This window comes from Scyliorhinus torazame, chromosome 1, assembly GCF_047496885.1.
Source record: "Scyliorhinus torazame isolate Kashiwa2021f chromosome 1, sScyTor2.1, whole genome shotgun sequence".
Classification (NCBI taxonomy): domain Eukaryota; kingdom Metazoa; phylum Chordata; class Chondrichthyes; order Carcharhiniformes; family Scyliorhinidae; genus Scyliorhinus; species Scyliorhinus torazame.
In genome coordinates this window covers 194419422-194439713 of record NC_092707.1, presented here as the reverse complement: position 1 = coordinate 194439713, position 20292 = coordinate 194419422, and the positions used below count along the sequence as shown (strand labels likewise).

The window sequence follows — 20292 nt, the reverse complement described above, 5'->3', positions numbered from 1 at the left end:
TTCCCCACGGTAGGCTATTGCAAAAAATACGGAGGCTGGGGATTAAGGGTGATTTAGAGATGTGGATCAGAAATTGGCTAGCTGAAAGAAGACAGAGGGTGGTGGTTGATGGGAAATGTTCAGAATGGAGTACAGTCACAAGTGGAGTACCACAAGGATCTGTTCTGGGGCCGTTGCTGTTTGTCATTTTTATCAATGACCTAGAGGAAGGCACAGAAGGGTGGGTGAGTAAATTTGCAGATGATACTAAAGTCGGTGGTGTTGTCGATAGTGTGGAAGGATGTAGCAGGTTACAGAGGGATATAGATAAGCTGCAGAGCTGGGCTGAGAGGTGGCAAATGGAGTTTAATGTAGAGAAGTGTGAGGTGATTCACTTTGGAAGGAATAACAGGAATGCGGAATATTTGGCTAATGGTAAAGTTCTTGAAAGTGTGGCTGAGCAGAGGGATCTAGGTGTCCATGTACATAGATCCCTGAAAGTTGCCACCCAGGTTGATAGGGTTGTGAAGAAGGCCTATGGAGTGTTGGCCTTTATTGGTAGAGGGATTGAGTTCCGGAGTCGGGAGGTCATGTTGCAGCTGTACAGAACTCTGGTCCGGCCGCATTTGGAGTATTGCGTACAGTTCTGGTCACCGCATTATAGGAAGGACGTGGAGGCTTTGGAGCGGGTGCAGAGGAGATTTACCAGGATGTTGCCTGGTATGGAGGGAAAATCTTATGAGGAAAGGCTGACGGACTTGAGGTTGTTTTCGTTGGAGAGAAGAAGGTTAAGAGGAGACTTAATAGAGGCATACAAAATGATCAGGGGGTTGGATAGGGTGGACAGTGAGAGCCTTCTCCCGCGGATGGATATGGCTGGCACGAGGGGACATAACCTTAAACTGAGGGGTAATAGATATAGGACAGAGGTCAGAGGTAGGTTCTTTACGCAAAGAGTAGTGAGGCCGTGGAATGCCCTACCTGCTACAGTAGTGAACTCGCCAACATTGAGGGCATTTAAAAGTTTATTGGATAAACATATGGATGATAATGGCATAGTGTAGGTTAGATGGCTTTTGTTTCGGTGCAACATCGTGGGCCGAAGGGCCTGTACTGCGCTGTATTGTTCTATGTTCTATGTTCTATGTCTGTTCCCCCGCAGCTCAATAGTAGACTGGCCTGTGGGGGAGGACTCCGGCTTCTTATACTCCGCCTTCAGGGCGGAGCTAGAGGTCAACGGCCAACCAGGACCCGGGATCTGTCAGCCAATGACGTTAGGGCTTCCAGTCCCACATGACCCCCAATACATACTACCATACCCTTACGCCATAGAGGTAGCGACCACAGATCGCACCCTTTCAGCCGTGCTCCTCCAGGAACGGCACGACCAATTAAGGCCCGTAGCTTACGCCTCCCGAATCTTAGATGATGTGGAGCAGGGATTTTCAGCCTGTGAGAGGCACCTGCTCGTAGTTTTCTGGGCAGTCCAGTAGTTTTCATATATTACCGGACTGAACCCCATCACAATTCTGACCGAACACACCCCCACCCAACTTTTACTGGACGGACGACTCAAGGACGGTACAGTAAGCCAAATAAGAGCAGTCAGATGGACCCATCTCTTGCAGGGACGGGACATCACTGTGAAAAGGACAAAGACACACACCTACTTAGCCGACAATTTACAGTACCCCAGAACCCCCCCATGAATGTGAGATTATCTCTCCACACCACAACACAGGCCCTTTTATCGCTAAGACACCCCCCAGAAAGATAGGTAATTCAACTCAGAGACCCCCGCACACGGACACGTGTGAGCCCATAAAGATTTATGTGGATGGATCTTCCACAGTCTTGGATGGGAAGCGCATAACAGGTTGCGGGATCTATGTTGAGGACGCGCAGGGACGCGCCCTTGAAGAAATATCGTTGAAACTACCCGGACACTTAGGCGCGCAGGCAGCAGAGCTTGCAGCCATTGCATATATAGTTGAGCACCAGATTCCTTCCCCAGCCCAGCAGACATATACTCGGACAGCCTCTATTTCTGTAACAGCCTTACGGAATTTCTGCCCCTGTGGGAAGCAAGAGGATTTGTTTCTGCAGACGGAAAACCCCTCCCCTCAGCCCCATTGCTCCGCCATATTTTAGAAAAAGCCCAGAACAGGGCTTTTGGGATCATCAAAGTCCGCAGCCACCATCGTTCCTCCCCCCCTGGAAATGTAAAAGCCGACGCACTGGCTAAGGCAGGTTCCAGACATGGGTACTTTTGGAAACCCCCCGAAAGCGTGCCAGTGAGTGCCGTTCAGGTCACACAGACCAGAATCGAGGATCTAGTAGAGGCCCAGAAGCAGGACACCAATCTCAAGGAGATTGTAAAGGGAAAGTATCCCGCCTCCTCCGAGAGGTTTAGAAATACACTGACCACACATGATGGTGTGGTGTTAAAGGACACCCTTTTGTTTGTTCCATGACGGTCATGGACATCAGGGAATCAATCCCACTACAGCCCATCTCAAACAGCTTTGTTTCGTGGCCAAATTTAAAGGAAGATGTAAGCCATTACATAGAAAATTGTTTTATCTGTGCGCAGAATAACCCCGACAGATATGCCAAAAAGGCCCAACTCAGCCACACCCGACCCGTTAATGGCCCCTGGACTAACCTCCAGATTGATTTTATAGGACCATTGCCCCCTTGCAGGAATGGCTATAAATATGTACTTGTGGTCACAGACACATTTACAAAATGGGTGGAAGCATTTCCAGCCTGCACAAACACTGCAAAAACCACAGCCAAGATTCTAACCCACCACATCTTTACAAGATGGGGACTCCCCCGCAGCATTGAATCTGACCAAGGCTCCAATTTTACAGGACGTGTCATGCAGAACGTCCTCACGATATTTGGCATCACCCAAAAATTCCACATAGCATACCACCCACAGTCGAGTGGTATCGTGGAGCGCATGAATCGGACCCTAAAATCCACCCTCAGAAAAATGGCCCTGCTGAACAACACCACTTGGGACTCAGTCCTCCCTTTTGCGCTGGTGTTTTTGCGTAACACTGTTTCCACCTCCACAGGTTACACCCCACACACTCTCATGACCGGATGCCCCATGAAAGGCACAGAATACTTGTTAGGTTTAGACCTGACTAGCCCCGAAGTAACGGCCCTCACACACGAGAAAGCCGTGGAGCAATTAGTTGCAAATGTTAAAACGGCTCAGTTAGCAGCCGCAGTTAAATTGGGCACCAGAAAGAAACAGAGCAAGGCTTGTTTTGACAAGACAGTGCATGTGACTGAGTACGATATCGGACAGCAAGTGATGCTTTCTTTCTATACCCCCAGCACATTCCTGTCACCTAAATACACGGGTCCGTATTCCATTGCGGATAAAGTAAGCCCATCCGTTCACAAAATAAAGTACCCCAATGGTAAGACTGCGTGGTTTCATAGAGACCAGCTGAAGGCTTATGGAACACAGTCGGACCACGCACACCACGCCATGCTCGAAGCAGCACACCACACCCCACCCACAGCCATCGTAACCCTACCAACCCCCACCACGTCCAGCCCAGCCACGGACTCGACCTCGACTCCACCCCCGAAATATACACTCCGCCCCGGAACACCCACAGACTGCAGCAGCAGAGACAGCGACTGTGACTCAGACGATAGCCACAGCACACCTCCCTACTATCCCCATGCAACCGGTCCCACACCCAGCGACTCCGAGTACGATCCAAGTGATCCCTTCCTGATCACTTTTCTGAACAAACCCCACCACCGACCACCGAACCACACTGACGACCCCGATTTTGTCCCCACACAACTAGACACCAATTACTGGCACCGTGACAACTCATACCGATTCGTTCGCAACGACGAGAGCAACCCCAACTCACACCATGCAGCCCTTTCAGCCCTAAACCACTCCAGAGTTTGGCACCCAGAGAAGAGGACGACCTTGGGTCTGACTCCCAAACCGCCAACTCCTTTGCGACCCTGTTCACAACCGAGAACTGAGGTGTCCAGATGATGTTTCAAAGGAACCGCTTGGGAGAAGTGTTGTCCTTTCTGATGGAATCTGCAGAATGTTTTATGTTGTTTGTAAGTTTGTTAAATGTTGTATGTCCGACAGGAGAATAATTTTCTCACTGCCACATGCCTATTCGGCCAATTCCTCTGAGGACTTGCCTTCAGAGACTAACCGTTGCCAGACGCTTGTTCAGAGGAACTGGCTTTTCAACTGACACTTGTTCGGGTACCAGACGCCCGCTCGTAACTGCCCTTCTGGTTCGAAGGATAGAACCACTACGGCAGCCCCACCACGATGACTACATTTTTGCCCGTTCTTGTCGGTTGCTCAGGCAGTGGAGAAACGGCTTGAGACCCGCCCTGCCTGGGAACCCCCCGCTGTTCAATCACACTCGGTTAGGAGAGATACGGCATTGGTAGCCGTCCTACCCGGGGACTCCATCCACCTCTTACCCGTCGCGGCCCATACGCACCTCATGTGGCATTTTTCATTTCAAAAAGTTTTGTTTGTTTAGGTAACCCTTAGGTTGCCGGCCATCTGCTATTTACATCCTGGAACATTTTGGTGGTAAATCAGCACTGATTCATTATTGGGAAGTGTGCCGTGTCCTAAAATTTGTTTTTTGAAAAAAAATGAGGGAGTCACACATAGTGACCAATTATAAAGGGAATAATTGGCACCAAAGGACAGACACATTAGCACACCAGATATTAAACAAAGATAGTTGCAGACACTATGGTTGTTTCTACAGAACTCCAGAAGCTCCAGGACCGGAGAGAACAAAGAAAGAAAAGGAAAGAGAACAGCCATGAGGACTTCCGTCACATGGATCATCATACTGTTTATGAACATTTGGTTGTGCGTGACCGCGAACCCCATGACTTCAAACCCCCCAGCCGTTAATGTTTCACTTCCCTGCAGTACCCAGAGCCCAGTCACCAGCGACACTACATCTTCTTGGTGTGCCAGGTTCATAACCTGGTACTCCCTGTCCTATGTGATCGAAACACTATTAGCGTTGGCGATACTCTGCTGTGTCGTGCAGACTATGCGTCTACGAAAATGGAGAAGGAGAGCCTACTGCGCTCGAACCCCGGTATATAGGATCAAATCCCCTATGTTCGGTTACGACCAGACCCCCGACCCCCGCGATCTATTATAAAATAATAAAGTGCATTCACTTGCGCTTATTGTTGTAAATAAAGAGATGTAAAAAACTTTTTCATGAAAAAAAAAATTGTATGATCCTGAGCTTGACTGCCGAGCCAGAAAAGACTGTATGAAATGCTGTGATTTTGTTGTATGATTCAGGAAGGTAGGATAATGGAATGGTTAAGCGAGTGTAGTATATTAAGGATAAGTTAGAGGTTCCAAGTTTAATGTTTTGTAATACATGTCCCTGTCTGACATAGCGCCCTTAGACTTGTTAGTTAAAAAGTTTTTGTGCATATCTATGGTCAGTGCAGAGGCCATGTAGGAGGTGTCCCCCCCAGCTCCGAGAATGGAAAGTAATATAATGATGTGATCCTTCACGCTTCGTTTTAGGATCACAAGGAGGGAATGTAGCCAGTTAAAATGGCTAACTCCCGATTAGAATGGCCAAACCCCAATTTAAAATGGCAAACGGAAGAGGCTGATGGGAAAATCAGCCACCAGGACTCAAACAGGCAGCTGCAGGTAAAACTGTGTATTCGCCTCTAGGGAGGCCAGACAGAATCGATACCTGCAGCCATCAGCATAACAACACACCAGCCATCTGAATATCAATTAGCAATCCCCGGGAACAATGTGCAACAAATTAGACACACAAAGCCAACCCAGACTTTTCGGCGCCAGCAGGAGCCTATACAAAGAGAGGTGAATGACCACCCCAAAACCGCCCATCGATCAAGGAATCGCTCCAGCATTGGAGAATATCGAACCAAGTGATTGGGCTGAAGTCCAATCACTTGGAACCAGGTACAGGGTTCGCCCCGAAAGGCGGGAAGCCCCTGGGGACTATAAGAATAGAGTCCAAGTTCAAATCGACACTTCTTCTCCTCTCCGCACCCTCCGAGACCCTTCTGCTGACCTTTTACAACAGCCGCTAGAATCGTAAGTCTTACTCCAACACTCTCCACGAGATAGGCACTCCTGGCTGTCGACCTGTACCAGCTTTGAATCCCGTAGGCTCAGAACCCATACGAAAGGCCATTTGTTTCCCTGACCTGGTGGGCCATTTCCAAAGTTAAGTATTGGACTGTTAGTTGTAGGAAGTAGCTTAGAAGTAGAATTAATGTATAAGTATTGATTACTGTATATAACAAATGTGCGTTGATTTAACTCTTACTAAGCAGTGCGTTGGATCATTGATCATTACTCGGACTTGAATCACGTGGCGGTATCTCTGTTTTAATGGGTAACATCTTCCTCTGAGATTATGCCCTCTGATCCTAGACTCTGTCACAAGGGGAATAAACCTTTCAGCATCTACTCTCTCAAACCGTCTCAGAATCCTATATGGCTCAATTAGGTCTCCTCTCATTTTTCTAAACTACAGTGAGTACAGGCCCAATCTACACAACCTCTGCTCAGAAGAAAATCCTTCCATACCCTGGATCCACCTAGTAAACCTTCGCTGGACTGCCTCCAATGCCAGCATATTGTTCATTAAACAAGAATACTTTCATATATCTCATCAGACATCGAAAAACACCCATCTCCTGTTGAATATGTAAAAAGTTCTGAGATGAATGGGAATACGCAGGGAAAATGGGTAAAAACAATTGGCTGAAGGCTGGTGAATGACAGAAGGAGAAGAACAAAGAATCAAGAAGGACCTTTCTCTCTTGCTGGAGGGAAGTTGTCTTGCGGGCACAGGCAGATAGAAACAGGGCAGCCTCTTTGGTTAGCTCCGAAGAGAAAACCAAGTCACTCTTCCTCTGGGACAAGCCAATAAGCATCTCCAACAGGCTCTACCAAAATCACCCAACTTAATGGCCGCGACATACCACCATCTATGCTTCACTGATGAACCAAGAACTGATTTGTATATTCTTTTTGAAGTTTTATTCGGATTTTAAGATTTTAATTTCTGACCTGAATCTATGTGTTTATGTATGTATGTGGTGTATGTGAGTGTGTGCGTGTGAGTGTGTGCATGTGTGTGAGTTGTGTCTTTATAATTTTTTTCAGGTTTTATTAACAAATAAATTTACCCTCTCTTTGACTCCTGAAATCCTGATTAAATTGGCTCACTATTAAAAGTAAATTAATTTAGATTTGGAAAAGATATCTTTGGGGAAAGGATTCAAGCAAACATTTGTTGCCATCAACCAAGAAGGTTGGAAAAAATGGGAGCCGACTTATTCCCCTCTTCCGGGAGTGGAACAAAATTGGGGATTTCCTCATCCGGTCGTAATACAGTCTAACATTTGTCTTAGGGAAGCTATTAGAATCTAGTATGAAAGACAGAGTGACTGAGCGCTTAGAGAAATTATTGGAAAACACATGCTGCTGGGTTGAAAAAAATCTGCGATCCATACCTAGTCTGTCCTACAAGTAATAATAATAATCTTTATTAGTGTCACAGGTTGGATTGCACTGCAATGAAGTTACTGTGAAAAGCCCCTAGTTGCCACACTCCGGCACCTGTTCAGGTACACTGAGGAGAATTCAGAATGTCCAAATTACCTAACGACATGTCTTCCGGAACTTGTGGGACGAAACCGGAGAGCCCGGAGGAAACCCACGCAGACATGGGGAGAACGTGCAGACGCTACACAGACAGTGCCCCAAGCTGGGAATCGAACCTGGGACCTTGGTGCTATCAAGCAACAGTGCTAACCATTGTACTACCGTGACTCCTGACCCACACCCATAAAAGAACAAATGGGGGAAAACAATAGAGATGTGTGTATCGAAGTTTACAAATTATATAAGAATTGATGGTACAGTAAGCAGTCTTGACAGGAATGTTAAGTTACAATGAGTCATTGGACAGGATTATCCAGTCCTGCCCACATGCGGGATCTTGAAATCCCATGTAAGGCGGCCCCATGCGGCAGATTCCTTGGCGGTGGGATGGGCAATCCACACCAAATGACATAGCTATCAGCAGAGCCGGAGGATCCCGCCGGCGGCCATTGGTGAGCTACCTCTGCTGCTGAAATATACACCTCGCTGGGGGAGGTGGGGCAGTGGGGCGGACTAGAAAATCTCACCCATTGAGTGGGCAAAACCATGGCAGATGGATTTTCAATGTGTCTTGGTGTGAGACTGCCCATGTTGTCCAACAAACACAGTTCTAGGTATTTTTGATGGTAGATAGCTGGGAAAAGTGGACAGCCTAGGAAATTTAGTGATCAGTGTCCACAGATCACTAAAATGTAGAATCATGTCCAAAAAATAATCAAAAAGGCAAAGGAAATGTTTGTCTTTTTCATTCGAGGACAATATAAAAGTGAGGCTTTTGATACAAAGCCCTTGACACACCACCTCTGGAATATTGTGTACTGTTCTAGAAACTGCAGCTTGAAATGGCTCCAAGGATTAGGTTATGATCTCAGAGCACAAATATACCAATCAGTAAAGTTTCATCTCCGGTAGCAAAGTCATAAAAAAAAAGCTAACCAAGCATGAGGCTTGAGGTATAGAGCAGAAAAGTATTGAAGTTATGCTAAATCTGTCTCAAACCTTTGCTGGACTATACAAAGAGTGAATGCTTCGTGTCCATATTACATAAGAAATTATATGGAGGACCTGGAGAGGGTGGAGAGAAGATTGACAAGGATGATAACAGACGTCTGTGAGCTTACAGATCAAGAAAATATTGATAAGCTGGCTCTCTTCTCTCTTGAAAAAAGTGCTGAGCAGTGACCTAACAGGCGTTTTTAAAACGTTGAAAGATTTTGATGGAACAGATACAAAGGGAATGTTTCCTCTTGTGGGGAACGGCACAGATAGAGGCAATCAATACAAAATAGTCACCAAGAAATCCAATAGGTGATGCAGGAGAAATGTCTTTACCCAAACAATAGTGAGAATGTGAGGGACCAAAGGGAGTTGTTGAAGCAAATAGAAACATTTAAGTGAAAGCCAGGCAAGCCCATGAGGGAGAAAGGCTTGGAATCAAAATCATTGAATCACAGAATGAATACAGAACAGGTGGAGGCCATTTATCCCATTGTGTCCATTTTAGCTCTCTGCAAGTGTAATTCACCTGGTGTCACTGCCCCATTATAGAGGTGGAATAGATGATCATGATAATAGATTCAGATGGGGAAGGATGGGAAGAAGTTCAAATGGAGCATAAACATCAGCATGGACTGGTTGAGGCTGGGTGGCCTGTTTCTGTGCCATGTGTCCAAGGTAATGCTTAATTCTTGACCTTGGCCATGAGGAGCGTTCAGGCACTTCCTCACAGGGAGGGAGGGAGAGAAAGCTTTTTGGTCAATTTGCCTGATGGTGGTGGCACAGTCTGTCTCAGCGGGTAGCATTCTTGCCCCCGAGTCTCAAGGTTGCAGATTTAGAGAGTGGCGGGGCATGTGGCGCAGTGGTTAGCACTGGGACTACAGTGCTGAGGACCCGGGTTCGAATCCTGGCCCTGGGTCACTGTCCGTGTGGAGTTTGCTCTTTCTCCCTGTGTCTGTGTGGGTTTCACCCCCACAATGCAAAGATGTGACGGTTAGGTGAATTTGCCACGCTAAATTGCCCCTTAATTGGAAAAAAAAACGTTGTACTCTAAATTTTAAAAAAAGGTTGTGGGTTGAAGTCATAGAATCAGAGAATTTACAGTGCAGAAGGAGGCCATTCAGCCCATTGAGTCTGCACCAGCCCTTGGAAAGAGCACCCCACCCTAGCCCACGCCTCCATCCTATCCCCATAACCCCACCCAACCTCCTTGGACACCAAGGGCAATTTAACATGGACAATCCATCTTAACTACACATCTTTGGACTGTGGGAGGAAACCGGAGCACACGGAAGAAACCCGAGCATTCACAGGGAGAACGTGCAGACAGTGACCCAAGCCTGGAATTGAACCTGGGACCCTAGAGCTGTGAAGCAACTGCGCTGACCACTGTGCTAACGTCCAAGTCCCATTGAGAGCAAAATCCAGGCTGTGCTGGTATTGTAATGTTGGATATGGTGGGCGGAATTTTATGCCCACCCAACAGCGTGTTTCACGCATGCCCCCTATTGGCCGGCGGTGGGATCTTCCAGTCCCACCGCTGTCAACGGGGTTTCCCATGTTCTTACCCTCAGCCGCCAGGGAATATCCGGAAAGTCCCGCCCGATATCTCTTGGATGACAAACCAAGGCCCTATCTGCTCTCTTGGGTGCATATAAAAGATGCAAAACAGCAGGAGAGTTTCTCTTCATCTTCTGCCAATATTGCTAAATCAACCAACTGCACTGGAAAAAGCATTATCTGGTCATTATCTCATTGTTAGTAGAACCTTGTGCACAAATTAACTGGTGTGCTTGTCGACAATACACCATATTAAATGTGCTAGGGGCTGGTTTAACACAGGGCTAAATCACTGGCTTTGAAAGCAGACCAAGGCAGGCCAGCAGCAAGGTTCATTTCCCGTACCAGCCTCCCCAAACAGGCGCCGGAATGTGGTGACTAGGGGCTTTTCACAGTAACTTCATTTGAAGCCTACTTGTGAACAATACGCGATTTTCATTTAATTTCATTACTTTAGTGGCTACAGCAAGCATTTAGGATGTTCTGGGACTGTGCTATAGAAATTTAATTTTCTCTCTTTGTATCAAGAACACATTGGTAGAAGTCTGGATGGCCATTCGCCAGGCACTCAGTGGTATAGAGTGGAAGGGTGGTTACGAAACAGACACTTTTAAAATTAACATTTAAGTTATTGTGAAGTGGAAAATGTCAATGTGCGTAATGCCTGACTCATAGTGCAAAATTCTCAGCATCCTGCAAACAACATTGTTTTAATTTTTTAAAGAAATAATTTCTGTACCCAACTTTCCAACTGGCATTGGAGCAATTACTGAGACACACTGAGCAGCAAATTATCTGGTCTAATAATAGATGATTTCTCACCACTGTTTCCTCTGGTGACCGGACACAAACTCTTCAATTACCTTGGAAACCTTAAGGTAGTCTCTTCCCTGAAGTGCATTTCATCAAAACTTATTTAAGCAATCCTCAGTAGCAGAGTGCTGTCACATTCCATGGCGATTGAAGGATATCATTCCACAGCATGTGTCGATTTTATGTTTTGATTTTGAAAGTAATTTAAAATAAAATTAAATTGGAGGCAAGTTATTTCATGTGGTAAATGCGCGAATACTTGGCACATACCAAACTGGACAATTTAAATGCACCACGTACTTTACAATTCATAGTTCTGAAAAGAAAGGTGTGAATTTGAATAGCACCCAGCACCATCACTGGCTGTCCCAAAGTGCTTTCCTGCCAACAAAGTACTTTTTTGACGTGTGGTTGTTGTTGTAATGTAGAAAACACAGCAGCCAATTAACATACAGAAACTTCTGCACTAGTAATGTGATAACAAGATTTTTTATTGTGTGTGTGTGTGAAGTTATTTGAAGAATAAATATTGGCCAGGACACCAGCTATTCTTCAAAATGGTACCATGGGATCTTTCACATCCACCTGAGAGGAACAATAGGTCTTACTTTAATTCTCATCTAAAAACCAGCACCTCTGAAAGTACAGTACACTCTTAATACTGCACTGGAGTTACAGTCTCGATCATTGAGTTCAACTGCTGGAATGGGACTTGAATCGACAATCGTCTCGCTCAGTGTGAGGGTGCTATGAATAGAGCCAGAGCTAACTCAATAACAGCTACTCTCCAGAAGGAAGTTCCTATGAGCAGCAGCGTGTTGGAAAACTCAAGTCCAGAATGATGCATTCAGCATCCTTGTGTGTGTAGACCAGGTATAGTTCATGCTTTTGGGCCTATTTCCTGCCAATAGTATAATACTTGACAGATTTGCTCACTTAACACAGAAGTCAGACTGTTTATTTTAAATAGATGAAGTATTGTGTTAAAATACTATACAAAGGAGTTCACTATATTTAGCCACTTACATTGACTAAAAATCGCTAATCATCATTTATATTGACGTCAATATCAAAAACATTATAGCATCTTAAGGCTTTAATTTATGTTGATCTGGTATGGCCCAGTGAGTCACTCTCCTGCTTTTGTGCTGGAAAGTCCTGGGTTCCCGTCCCATTCCAAAACTTGTTGGCTATGAAAGAACCCAGCCACTGGTGCAAGCAAACCACTATGTGTCAGAACTGGTCCCCAGCCACAATAAATGGAGAAGGTTAATGGCAGGAAGAGAATCAAGCTGTAAAATCATTTGCCAATAATGGTTGATATGAAAGTGATCAATCAGCATTGTGGTGATCCTGTGTTCAGGGAGAAAAGCAGAAACAGTAGGATTCTCCATTGGAGAAACTAAGTGTTGACGCTAAAATTGAATCGGTGGTCTTCTACGACAATTAATTGGCGTCAGTCCCAGAGCAATTCATCATCTGTTAATGGACCAGTACCGGTGCCACGTGGAACACAATCGATTTGAATGGAAAATGGTGTCTGATTCGCCAGGGTTGGGATTGCCACTCGAGAGGCTGACAAGCTGCAGCCACATATCAGCACTCCACTGCCCACATGCACTCATCCCAGCCAACAAGATGACAGCATGAGAGCGGCACCCTGGTTCGCGGACGCCGAGCTGGAGATTGTACTGGACGCTGTGGAGGAGATGTTCCCTGGGAAGGAGGTTGCCACCCGTCGCCACATACCGAGCCTGGTTGCAGGTCGCAGAGGCCGTGAGCGCCATGGGCCCACCTCCAGGACTGGACAGCAGTGCCAAAAGAAGCTGCAGAAACTCTTCAGGGGGGCCAGGATGAGTAGACAGCCCTATGCACTCGGCACCAACCCCCATCACAAACACCCGTAATCACTCCCCCCACCCATCTGGAGGGCCACCGAAACCCACCCGCCAGCAGTATGCATGATCCCCACCCTATACCACATGCCAAGACCCATACCTGCACTATTGCCAGGTGCCCTGGCCACGAAGGCCACCAGCTGCCCACCTCCTGTGCTCCCCACGTTCAACAGCTAACACTGTGCGCTTTCTGTCTCCCCCACCACCAGCCCCCCACCTCCGCCGCCTCTAGAAGAACGCGGTGAGTAACCAGGGAGAGTGAGAGAGAAAACCGGAGGGGGACGGCCGAACCTGCGGCCCCTCGCCATCGCAGAGTAGTGGGCACATGACCTGGTTGGTGGGCCTGGAGAGAGGGCAGTTGGCAAGCGGAGGTCAGCAACCAAGTGAGACCCCGCTGTGTTGATGTTTCCCATGGTATGCATGGCACGACCCACACCCGAACCCCAACAAAGCCCCCCACATCAACCCCTCACCACCCCCACACCACACTCTCACCACCCCATCATAGTACCAGGAGTAACTGTGGGACCTACCTACGGATCCTCCGGAATCTGCTATCCTGCGCCATGGACACTGTCAGCACACCACAGCCGCTATAAGTCGCTGGAAACCTTGGCATTAATTGGAAGCTGTTCAAACAGCGCTTCCAGCTCTTCCTGGAAGCCAACGAATAGGAGAACGCTTCGGACACCAGAAAGATCGCCATCCTCCTCTCCACGGCAGGTCAACACGCCATCCATGTCTACAACTCCCTGGTGTTCGCGGAAAGTGAGGCCAAAACCAAGTACAAGACGGTCCTTCTCAAACTCGACCAACACTTCAACGTCGAGGTCAACGAGAGTATCGAGAGGTATCTCTTCCAGCAGCGCCTGCAGGGTAAGGATGAGCCCTTTCAATCCTTCCTTACGCATCTCCGTATCCTCGCGCAGTCCTGTGGTTACGACACCACCTCCGATTCCATAATTTGGGACCAGATCGTTTTTGGGGTCATCTCGGGCACCCCACCCCTGGTACCATGATGTGTTGGGTACTCTGCTACACAGACCAACCAACACGGTTGCGAATGGTACAACTCAGTTTTATTGCTAACATTTACTTACAGTGGTAAACTGGTTACTGAGGTTCGATCATAACCCTAGAATCTGTGGACCTATTCCTAATACTATCTTGTAGTGGCACTCAGCACATGGTGGATGTCTGAGTGGCTTGCTATGAGCTCTGTGCCCTGAGCTGTCTCCTGCTGGAATGCTCAGGAAGTGTCGTGTTCCCTGTTTTGTACTGTGTATGCTCTTGCCTGTGATTGGCTGTGGTGTTGTGTGTGTGTTGATTGGTCCGTTGATCTGACCATCAGTTTGTATGTGCTATGATGTTTACCTGAATATCATGACAACCCCCACACAACCCCGTCACCACCCCCACACCACCCCCACAACCCCAACCCACGATCCAATTATGCGTCATGTCTTGTGTCTTGCAGGATTAGCTGGCGGTGAGGCAGGCCATTCTGCTGTCCCGCACCCCTGATCCCAACCCCAAGCAAATTGCAGTAACAAGGAGGCATTGGACCGTGACACTAGCCCACAAACGCCAGCTCGAGACACCCCAGAGCACCAGTCAGGGGTCGACACTGGTTTCACATCACAGCTATTTCCAACACCAAGAGCCACTCATCTCAGTTAGGCATGTTAGTGAAGAGGTTCCAGGGGCACGATCTGGTGTGCACCATACACATGCAGCTGTACATCAGGTGGAGGTAGAAACCTCTGAGGGGGTGGACGGTCGGAGGGCGGGCCCGACCCCAGGGACTAGGTGCCATCAAGACAGATCTTGGGCTCTGGAAGGGGCGGTCACATCGATAATGGAGATGCAGATACAGATCCAGGGACTATATGAGGGGCTGCCAGCAACCATCCAGTGCCTGCAGGTGCAGTTGGAGGAGTCCAACCGCCGACAGGGGCAGGAGACAGTGCCGACAATATGTGCTACACAGGCCAACACCATCTGGGTGACGTCCACTGTGGAGGCCTTGGAGGCGTAGGTATCAGCCATGGGTCAGGGTGTTCAAAGTCAAGGGAAATCTGCGCAGTCAGTGCCCGAGGCACAGGACAGATTTGCCCGATCACAGGCAGCTATGTACCAGGACCACCTGGACATTGCAACGGTGCTCCACAGCTTGGACCTGTCACAACGGTTCATGGCTGAGGGCTTCATCGGCATTGCCTGGGCACTGGCTGACCTGTGCCAGTCCCGGAGGGAGGTGGCACAGACTCTGAGTGCTGTGGCAGAGTCCCAGAGGGAGGTGGCCCAGCCCCTATGCTCCATGGCCATGAGCATGAAGACCCTGGTCGAGACTAGAGTGGGCCTCCGGGACTGGTAGCGCCAAGAGGCAGGGGAGCCCTAGGAGTTCACTTCAGTTGCACCCACATACCATGAGGTAGCCCAAGGGCCATCGGGAATATGTTATGAGTTGGAATAAAATAGCACAGGGGTTTTGGACTAAAGAATAATTGTCTACAAAATGTAATGTTAATTCTTTTTTCCAATTAATTAGCAATTTAGCTTGACCAATCATCCTACCCTGCACATCTTTGGGTTGTGAGAACCATGCAGACATGGGGAGAATGTGCAAGCTCTACCTGGACAATGGCCCGGGGCAGGAATTGATCCCAGGTCCTCGGCGCTGTAAGGCAGCAGTGCTAACCACTGCGCCACCGTGTAGCCAAAAATGTAATGTTAAGTTAGTATTGCTTCCTTTTTTAAATTCTTGTGCAGTAAAAGCTTTTGTTTAAAATGCGAAATTCTGTGGCACAGCTCTTTCTGTCAATAATCAGGGTTTGATTTTCTTATTTAAAATTAATGGTTTTCCGAAGATCATAACAACAATCAGCAAATTATTTTTTGAAATGTGAGCAATACGGCACCCAAACACAAAGGTCTCACAATGTGTAATCATTTCGATAAATAATCTGTCAATCCAGTCAATTTAATCTTTACAGCAGTAGGGTGCCACAGCCTTCACAAACATGGGGCTGGATTCTCCGATTCTAAGACTATGTCCTCACACCAACATGGGAACGGTGGCTTTTTACACCTGGAAATTCTGCGCAAAACAGCCACCGATCCTCCGTTTGGCTGGGGGCTAGCATGCCGGCAGTGTAGAGCACCCGGCTCCAGCTCTGATATGGCCCGGAGAATTTCCTGGTCCATGGCCGTGCATGCGAACAGTGGCGGCCTGCAGTGGCCGAACCATGCAACATGGCGCCGGCACACACGGACCCGGCCTGCCAAATAGTGCCGCCCTTTGGTCGGCTCGCAAGCCTCGAATCACCCCGCAACAGTGCCCCCAGCCCCTGATAAAGTCCCTCTGCCCGCGGATCGGCCCTTTGCTGACTTTGGCGGCACTGGACTGAGTCCAACGCCGCCACGCCGAGTTCCCCACGGGTGAGACCGTGAGAGACCCATGCAGTCGGGAACTCAGCTGGTCGGGGGCGGAGCATCGGGGGGTGAGGCCCTCGATACTGCGCACGGCGTACTCTGTGAGTATGCCGCTTTGGAGGGGGGGGGGCATCGCAAAAGCAGTGCCACCCCCGATTTGTTCGGAACGGGTATTCTCCGGCCGATCGCCGAACACGACCGGAGAATCCCGCCCATGATTTTTCCGCCAAATCCAATGTCTTCTGCAACATAGCAGCAATATTGCAGCACTCATTGAGGAATAAATATTTAGCAGGACACCAGGAGATCTCCCCTTCTTGAGAAATCTCATGGGGCCATTTATATCCTCCTGAACAGGCAGTCAGGATTTTAATTCAAACTCTCATTTGAAAGACAGCACCTGCAACAATATTGCATTCCCTTGATATTGCATTGGCCTTGTCTGTCACTGTGATACTTTTAGCGCTGAATTATCTGCAAAGAGTGTCACTTATTAAAGGTGATGAGAACTTACTGCTTGTTCTGTAATGTTTTGTACATTACGCATTAAATAATTAGGCACACTGATTTGCTGAAATTACAGTTAAAAGTTACATGTGCACATTTATTTGAGCACAGATGGGACAAGCAAAAGATGGAGTTAATATTTTTTACAGTGTTATTAATGACTGGCACTTCTCCCACCCACAATTCCACTGTGCCATTAACCCTACTCTTCCTAGCATAGACCCCACTTGTATTATGCACAGATGATTTCAGAACACTCACAACTGTCTCCATCCTCTCAAGTATAAAGTGTTCTCAAATTGGATGTATGTAATTTCTAGTGCCACTGGAAGTGAGGTAATGGTAAAGTATATTACACCACTGGGCTTTAAACAGCTACCTCACGTTCGGACCAGACCTATTAACCAAAAGTCAAAAACTGGCTGCAGAATCATGCCACATTCTGTTGGACTATTATGGATCTTCCACTGATTTTTGCACCTTTGACACATTGGCTGCATTCCACAGAAGGGTTTTGCATAGAAAGAACATTTTTATTGGACAGTTTCTGTTGAATTAAGTGCATCTATTAAAATTTTAATGGTTTTTATGTATGTGTCCTTGCTCGGAATGTAAAATTATATTTTAAAAGTTGTGAACCCTGTCTTGGGGAATACCATTTTCCACATAAGTAAAGCATCATTTAGTGTGCCCAGTCATGTAACTCAGTGCTGAAAGCAGAAGACCACCCTTACTGTTGTATCCCCATCTCACTGATGGAGAGTGCAAACCTGTACAAATTTTGGGCAAATATTATGCTGGAGACATGCACACATTTGAAACTTCTGAACCCATTGGGAAATTCATTTTGGGCAGAGCACAAATTGGGTGAAATTAGTCATTCATTTTTACACTTTGCTTGATTTTCTTTTCTATTGAAGTCAATGATCAATAAATGTGACTTGATCAGTGACACCCACATCCTGGGAATGAATTAAAAGGGAAGTTCCGTTGGTGAAGCAGATAATTGAAGGCCAACAGGTATCTCTGTGACTGTCAGTGTCTCGTCAGAATCAACTGGCAAGCGGTGGGTTTCTTCATCACAGACAGCGGACGGGATTCTCCATCCTGACAGACCCGTTTTCTGGTGGGGCGCTCCTCCCTCAGAAGTGGGATCCTCCATCCTGGCAGCCGGCCAATGGAGTTTCCCATTGTGGCCACCCCCATGCCGTCGGGAAATCCACGGGCGTGAGTGTGCTGCTGGCGATGTGGAGGGACCCACCGATGGAGAATCCAGCGCAGAGTCTTTCATAAACTAACCTACATCGCTCTTGTGCTGAGTTCCGTCTACTGGTGCAAATAGAAAAAAGTAGTTTGGCAATAAATGCCAATCATGACCTATACGTTGACCCAGACTCTGACAACCTATTTTTCTGACACTATAAGACATGTTTTTGCACATCCGCGATGTGTAAAGTTGATCCTTTTCAGTTACAACTTACTGCAGTCACATTCGTAGTCAGCCCAGTATTTCACCCCACAAACATATGTTTTACTTACTGGTACTTTATAAATGGGTGCAAGGATCAAGCAGGCAATATGGGCTGTGTTGCGAAGATGACAGGAGTTTAGGACAATTCTATTCTCTGTGTTAGACACTGATTACATTTGTAATTGGCAACTGCCCACATCCACAGCAATGTTTAATTTCATACTCGTGTACAAGTCAACACCTGTTTTTGGAGGAATTTTTCAAAACTTTCTAAGGTAAGTCTGAATTACACTCATAATCCATCGACCTTACCTTTTATATTTAAGGTGACAATAATTCTCAACTTTCTTAAAATTCAACAAATATTGAGTAAAATCTTGACAATGCTCCTTACTTAAAGCCCTGTGATTTAACTTTAATTCATTTTAAGTTTTCAAATATCGATTGTTGATTTTGCAACTAAAATCTGGCATGTTAAAAAATCTGCGATGCCTGAAATACTAGAGTCCCGGCTTAACAGAGTTTGGATCCATGATTTCATACGGTCTCCACATTCTAATTCGCTATGTACTGCCCACCAGAGGTAGGGTGAAGGTGCTGAACCTTCAGATATCAATCAAAATCAAGTCCCAAACTCAATGCCTGAGAGCTCATAAACAAAATGATGTCAAAATCTTATCTAAAATCCCTAGACTACTCACGTGATCAATGAGCTCTTTCACCATGCCATTCCACTGCCCCTTGTCATCTGCAGTTCCATACTTTCCATCTTGTGTCAGCTGGATATCATAAACAAAGCCCAGGATACTCGATAACTCCTTCAGCAGATCAATACAGTATCCTTCAAATCGGTCATTACCAGAGAGTGGCTTGTCAGACTTCTTAAACATGACATATGGTTCCTCCTGTGAACAAGTCAAATTAGCAACAGTTAATTGCCAAGGTCACTTCCAATGCTGGAAGCATTTACTTTGGAAACGTATCCTACCTAGGTGAAATCACTAATAAATTACGTTTACTGAGTAAGTGAGCTTTATTAAGTTCTAAAATTAGGCTGAAGCCAATTAGAAAATGGTTTCCTCCCTTTTATGTGTCTTCATGTACCTTATATGTGTCAAGCTTCATTTATTCAGATTCTTATATATTCCAGGTATATTACTGCGCAGCATTACCCGACAAATGGTCCTATGTGCATGCCACAATAAACGTACTATATCTTTATGGTTCCTCAATGTCAGGCAGCTGATACGTTGATTGTCCTTTTGAGGTTTAATCTTGCTGATGACAGAATACAGACTGCTATTAAAATATTATTAATAGAGAAGGAGGAGCCTAGTTGCCAATTTTCACAAGATCCATAAAGGTAATGCTGATTTTACCCGCACGGGATGAACAATGATACAGATTCGTACAATTCCATTTATTTTGATGCTCAGTGATTAGCTCTATCCATTTTTTACTAACTGTGACCAAATCAGGCAATGTGCTTGACATATTAGTATGGGCCCGATATCGTTGAGTAGTTGACACCTATCTGCCAAACTTTTAAAATTAATGGTGTTGAAGTAGGTGGTGTTTTTCAAAGATTGCAAGGGTAACAGTAATTAAAAGTCGTTTTGAGCAAACCATTTAATGGATAGAATATGAGAAGCAATGTAAAATGGTTTCTATGCTTGCCTTCATCGGACGGGATATTGAGTACAAGAGTCGGCAGGTCATGTATAGGACTTTGGTTAGGCCACATTTGGAATACTGCGTGCAGTTCTGTTCGCCACATTACCAGAAGGATGCGGATGCTTTAGAGAGGTTGCAGAGGAGGTTCACCAGGATGTTGCCTGGTATGGAGGGTGCTAGCTCTGAAGAAAGGTTGAGCAGATTAGGATTGTTTTCATTGGAAAGACGGAGGTTGAGGG

At 46.6% G+C, this 20292-nt stretch overlaps 1 protein-coding gene across 1 annotated transcript in view; it reads right to left on the bottom strand.

Annotated features, from left to right (window-relative positions):
* LOC140418302 (glutamate receptor ionotropic, kainate 3-like) overlaps nt 1–20292 on the bottom strand; it is a 727178-nt gene that overhangs the window by 313219 nt on the left and 393667 nt on the right. The window contains exon 10 of the mRNA XM_072501774.1: nt 19081–19284. Within this exon, the coding sequence (XP_072357875.1) occupies nt 19081–19284 (204 nt within the window). The remainder of the gene's footprint in view (nt 1–19080; nt 19285–20292) is intronic.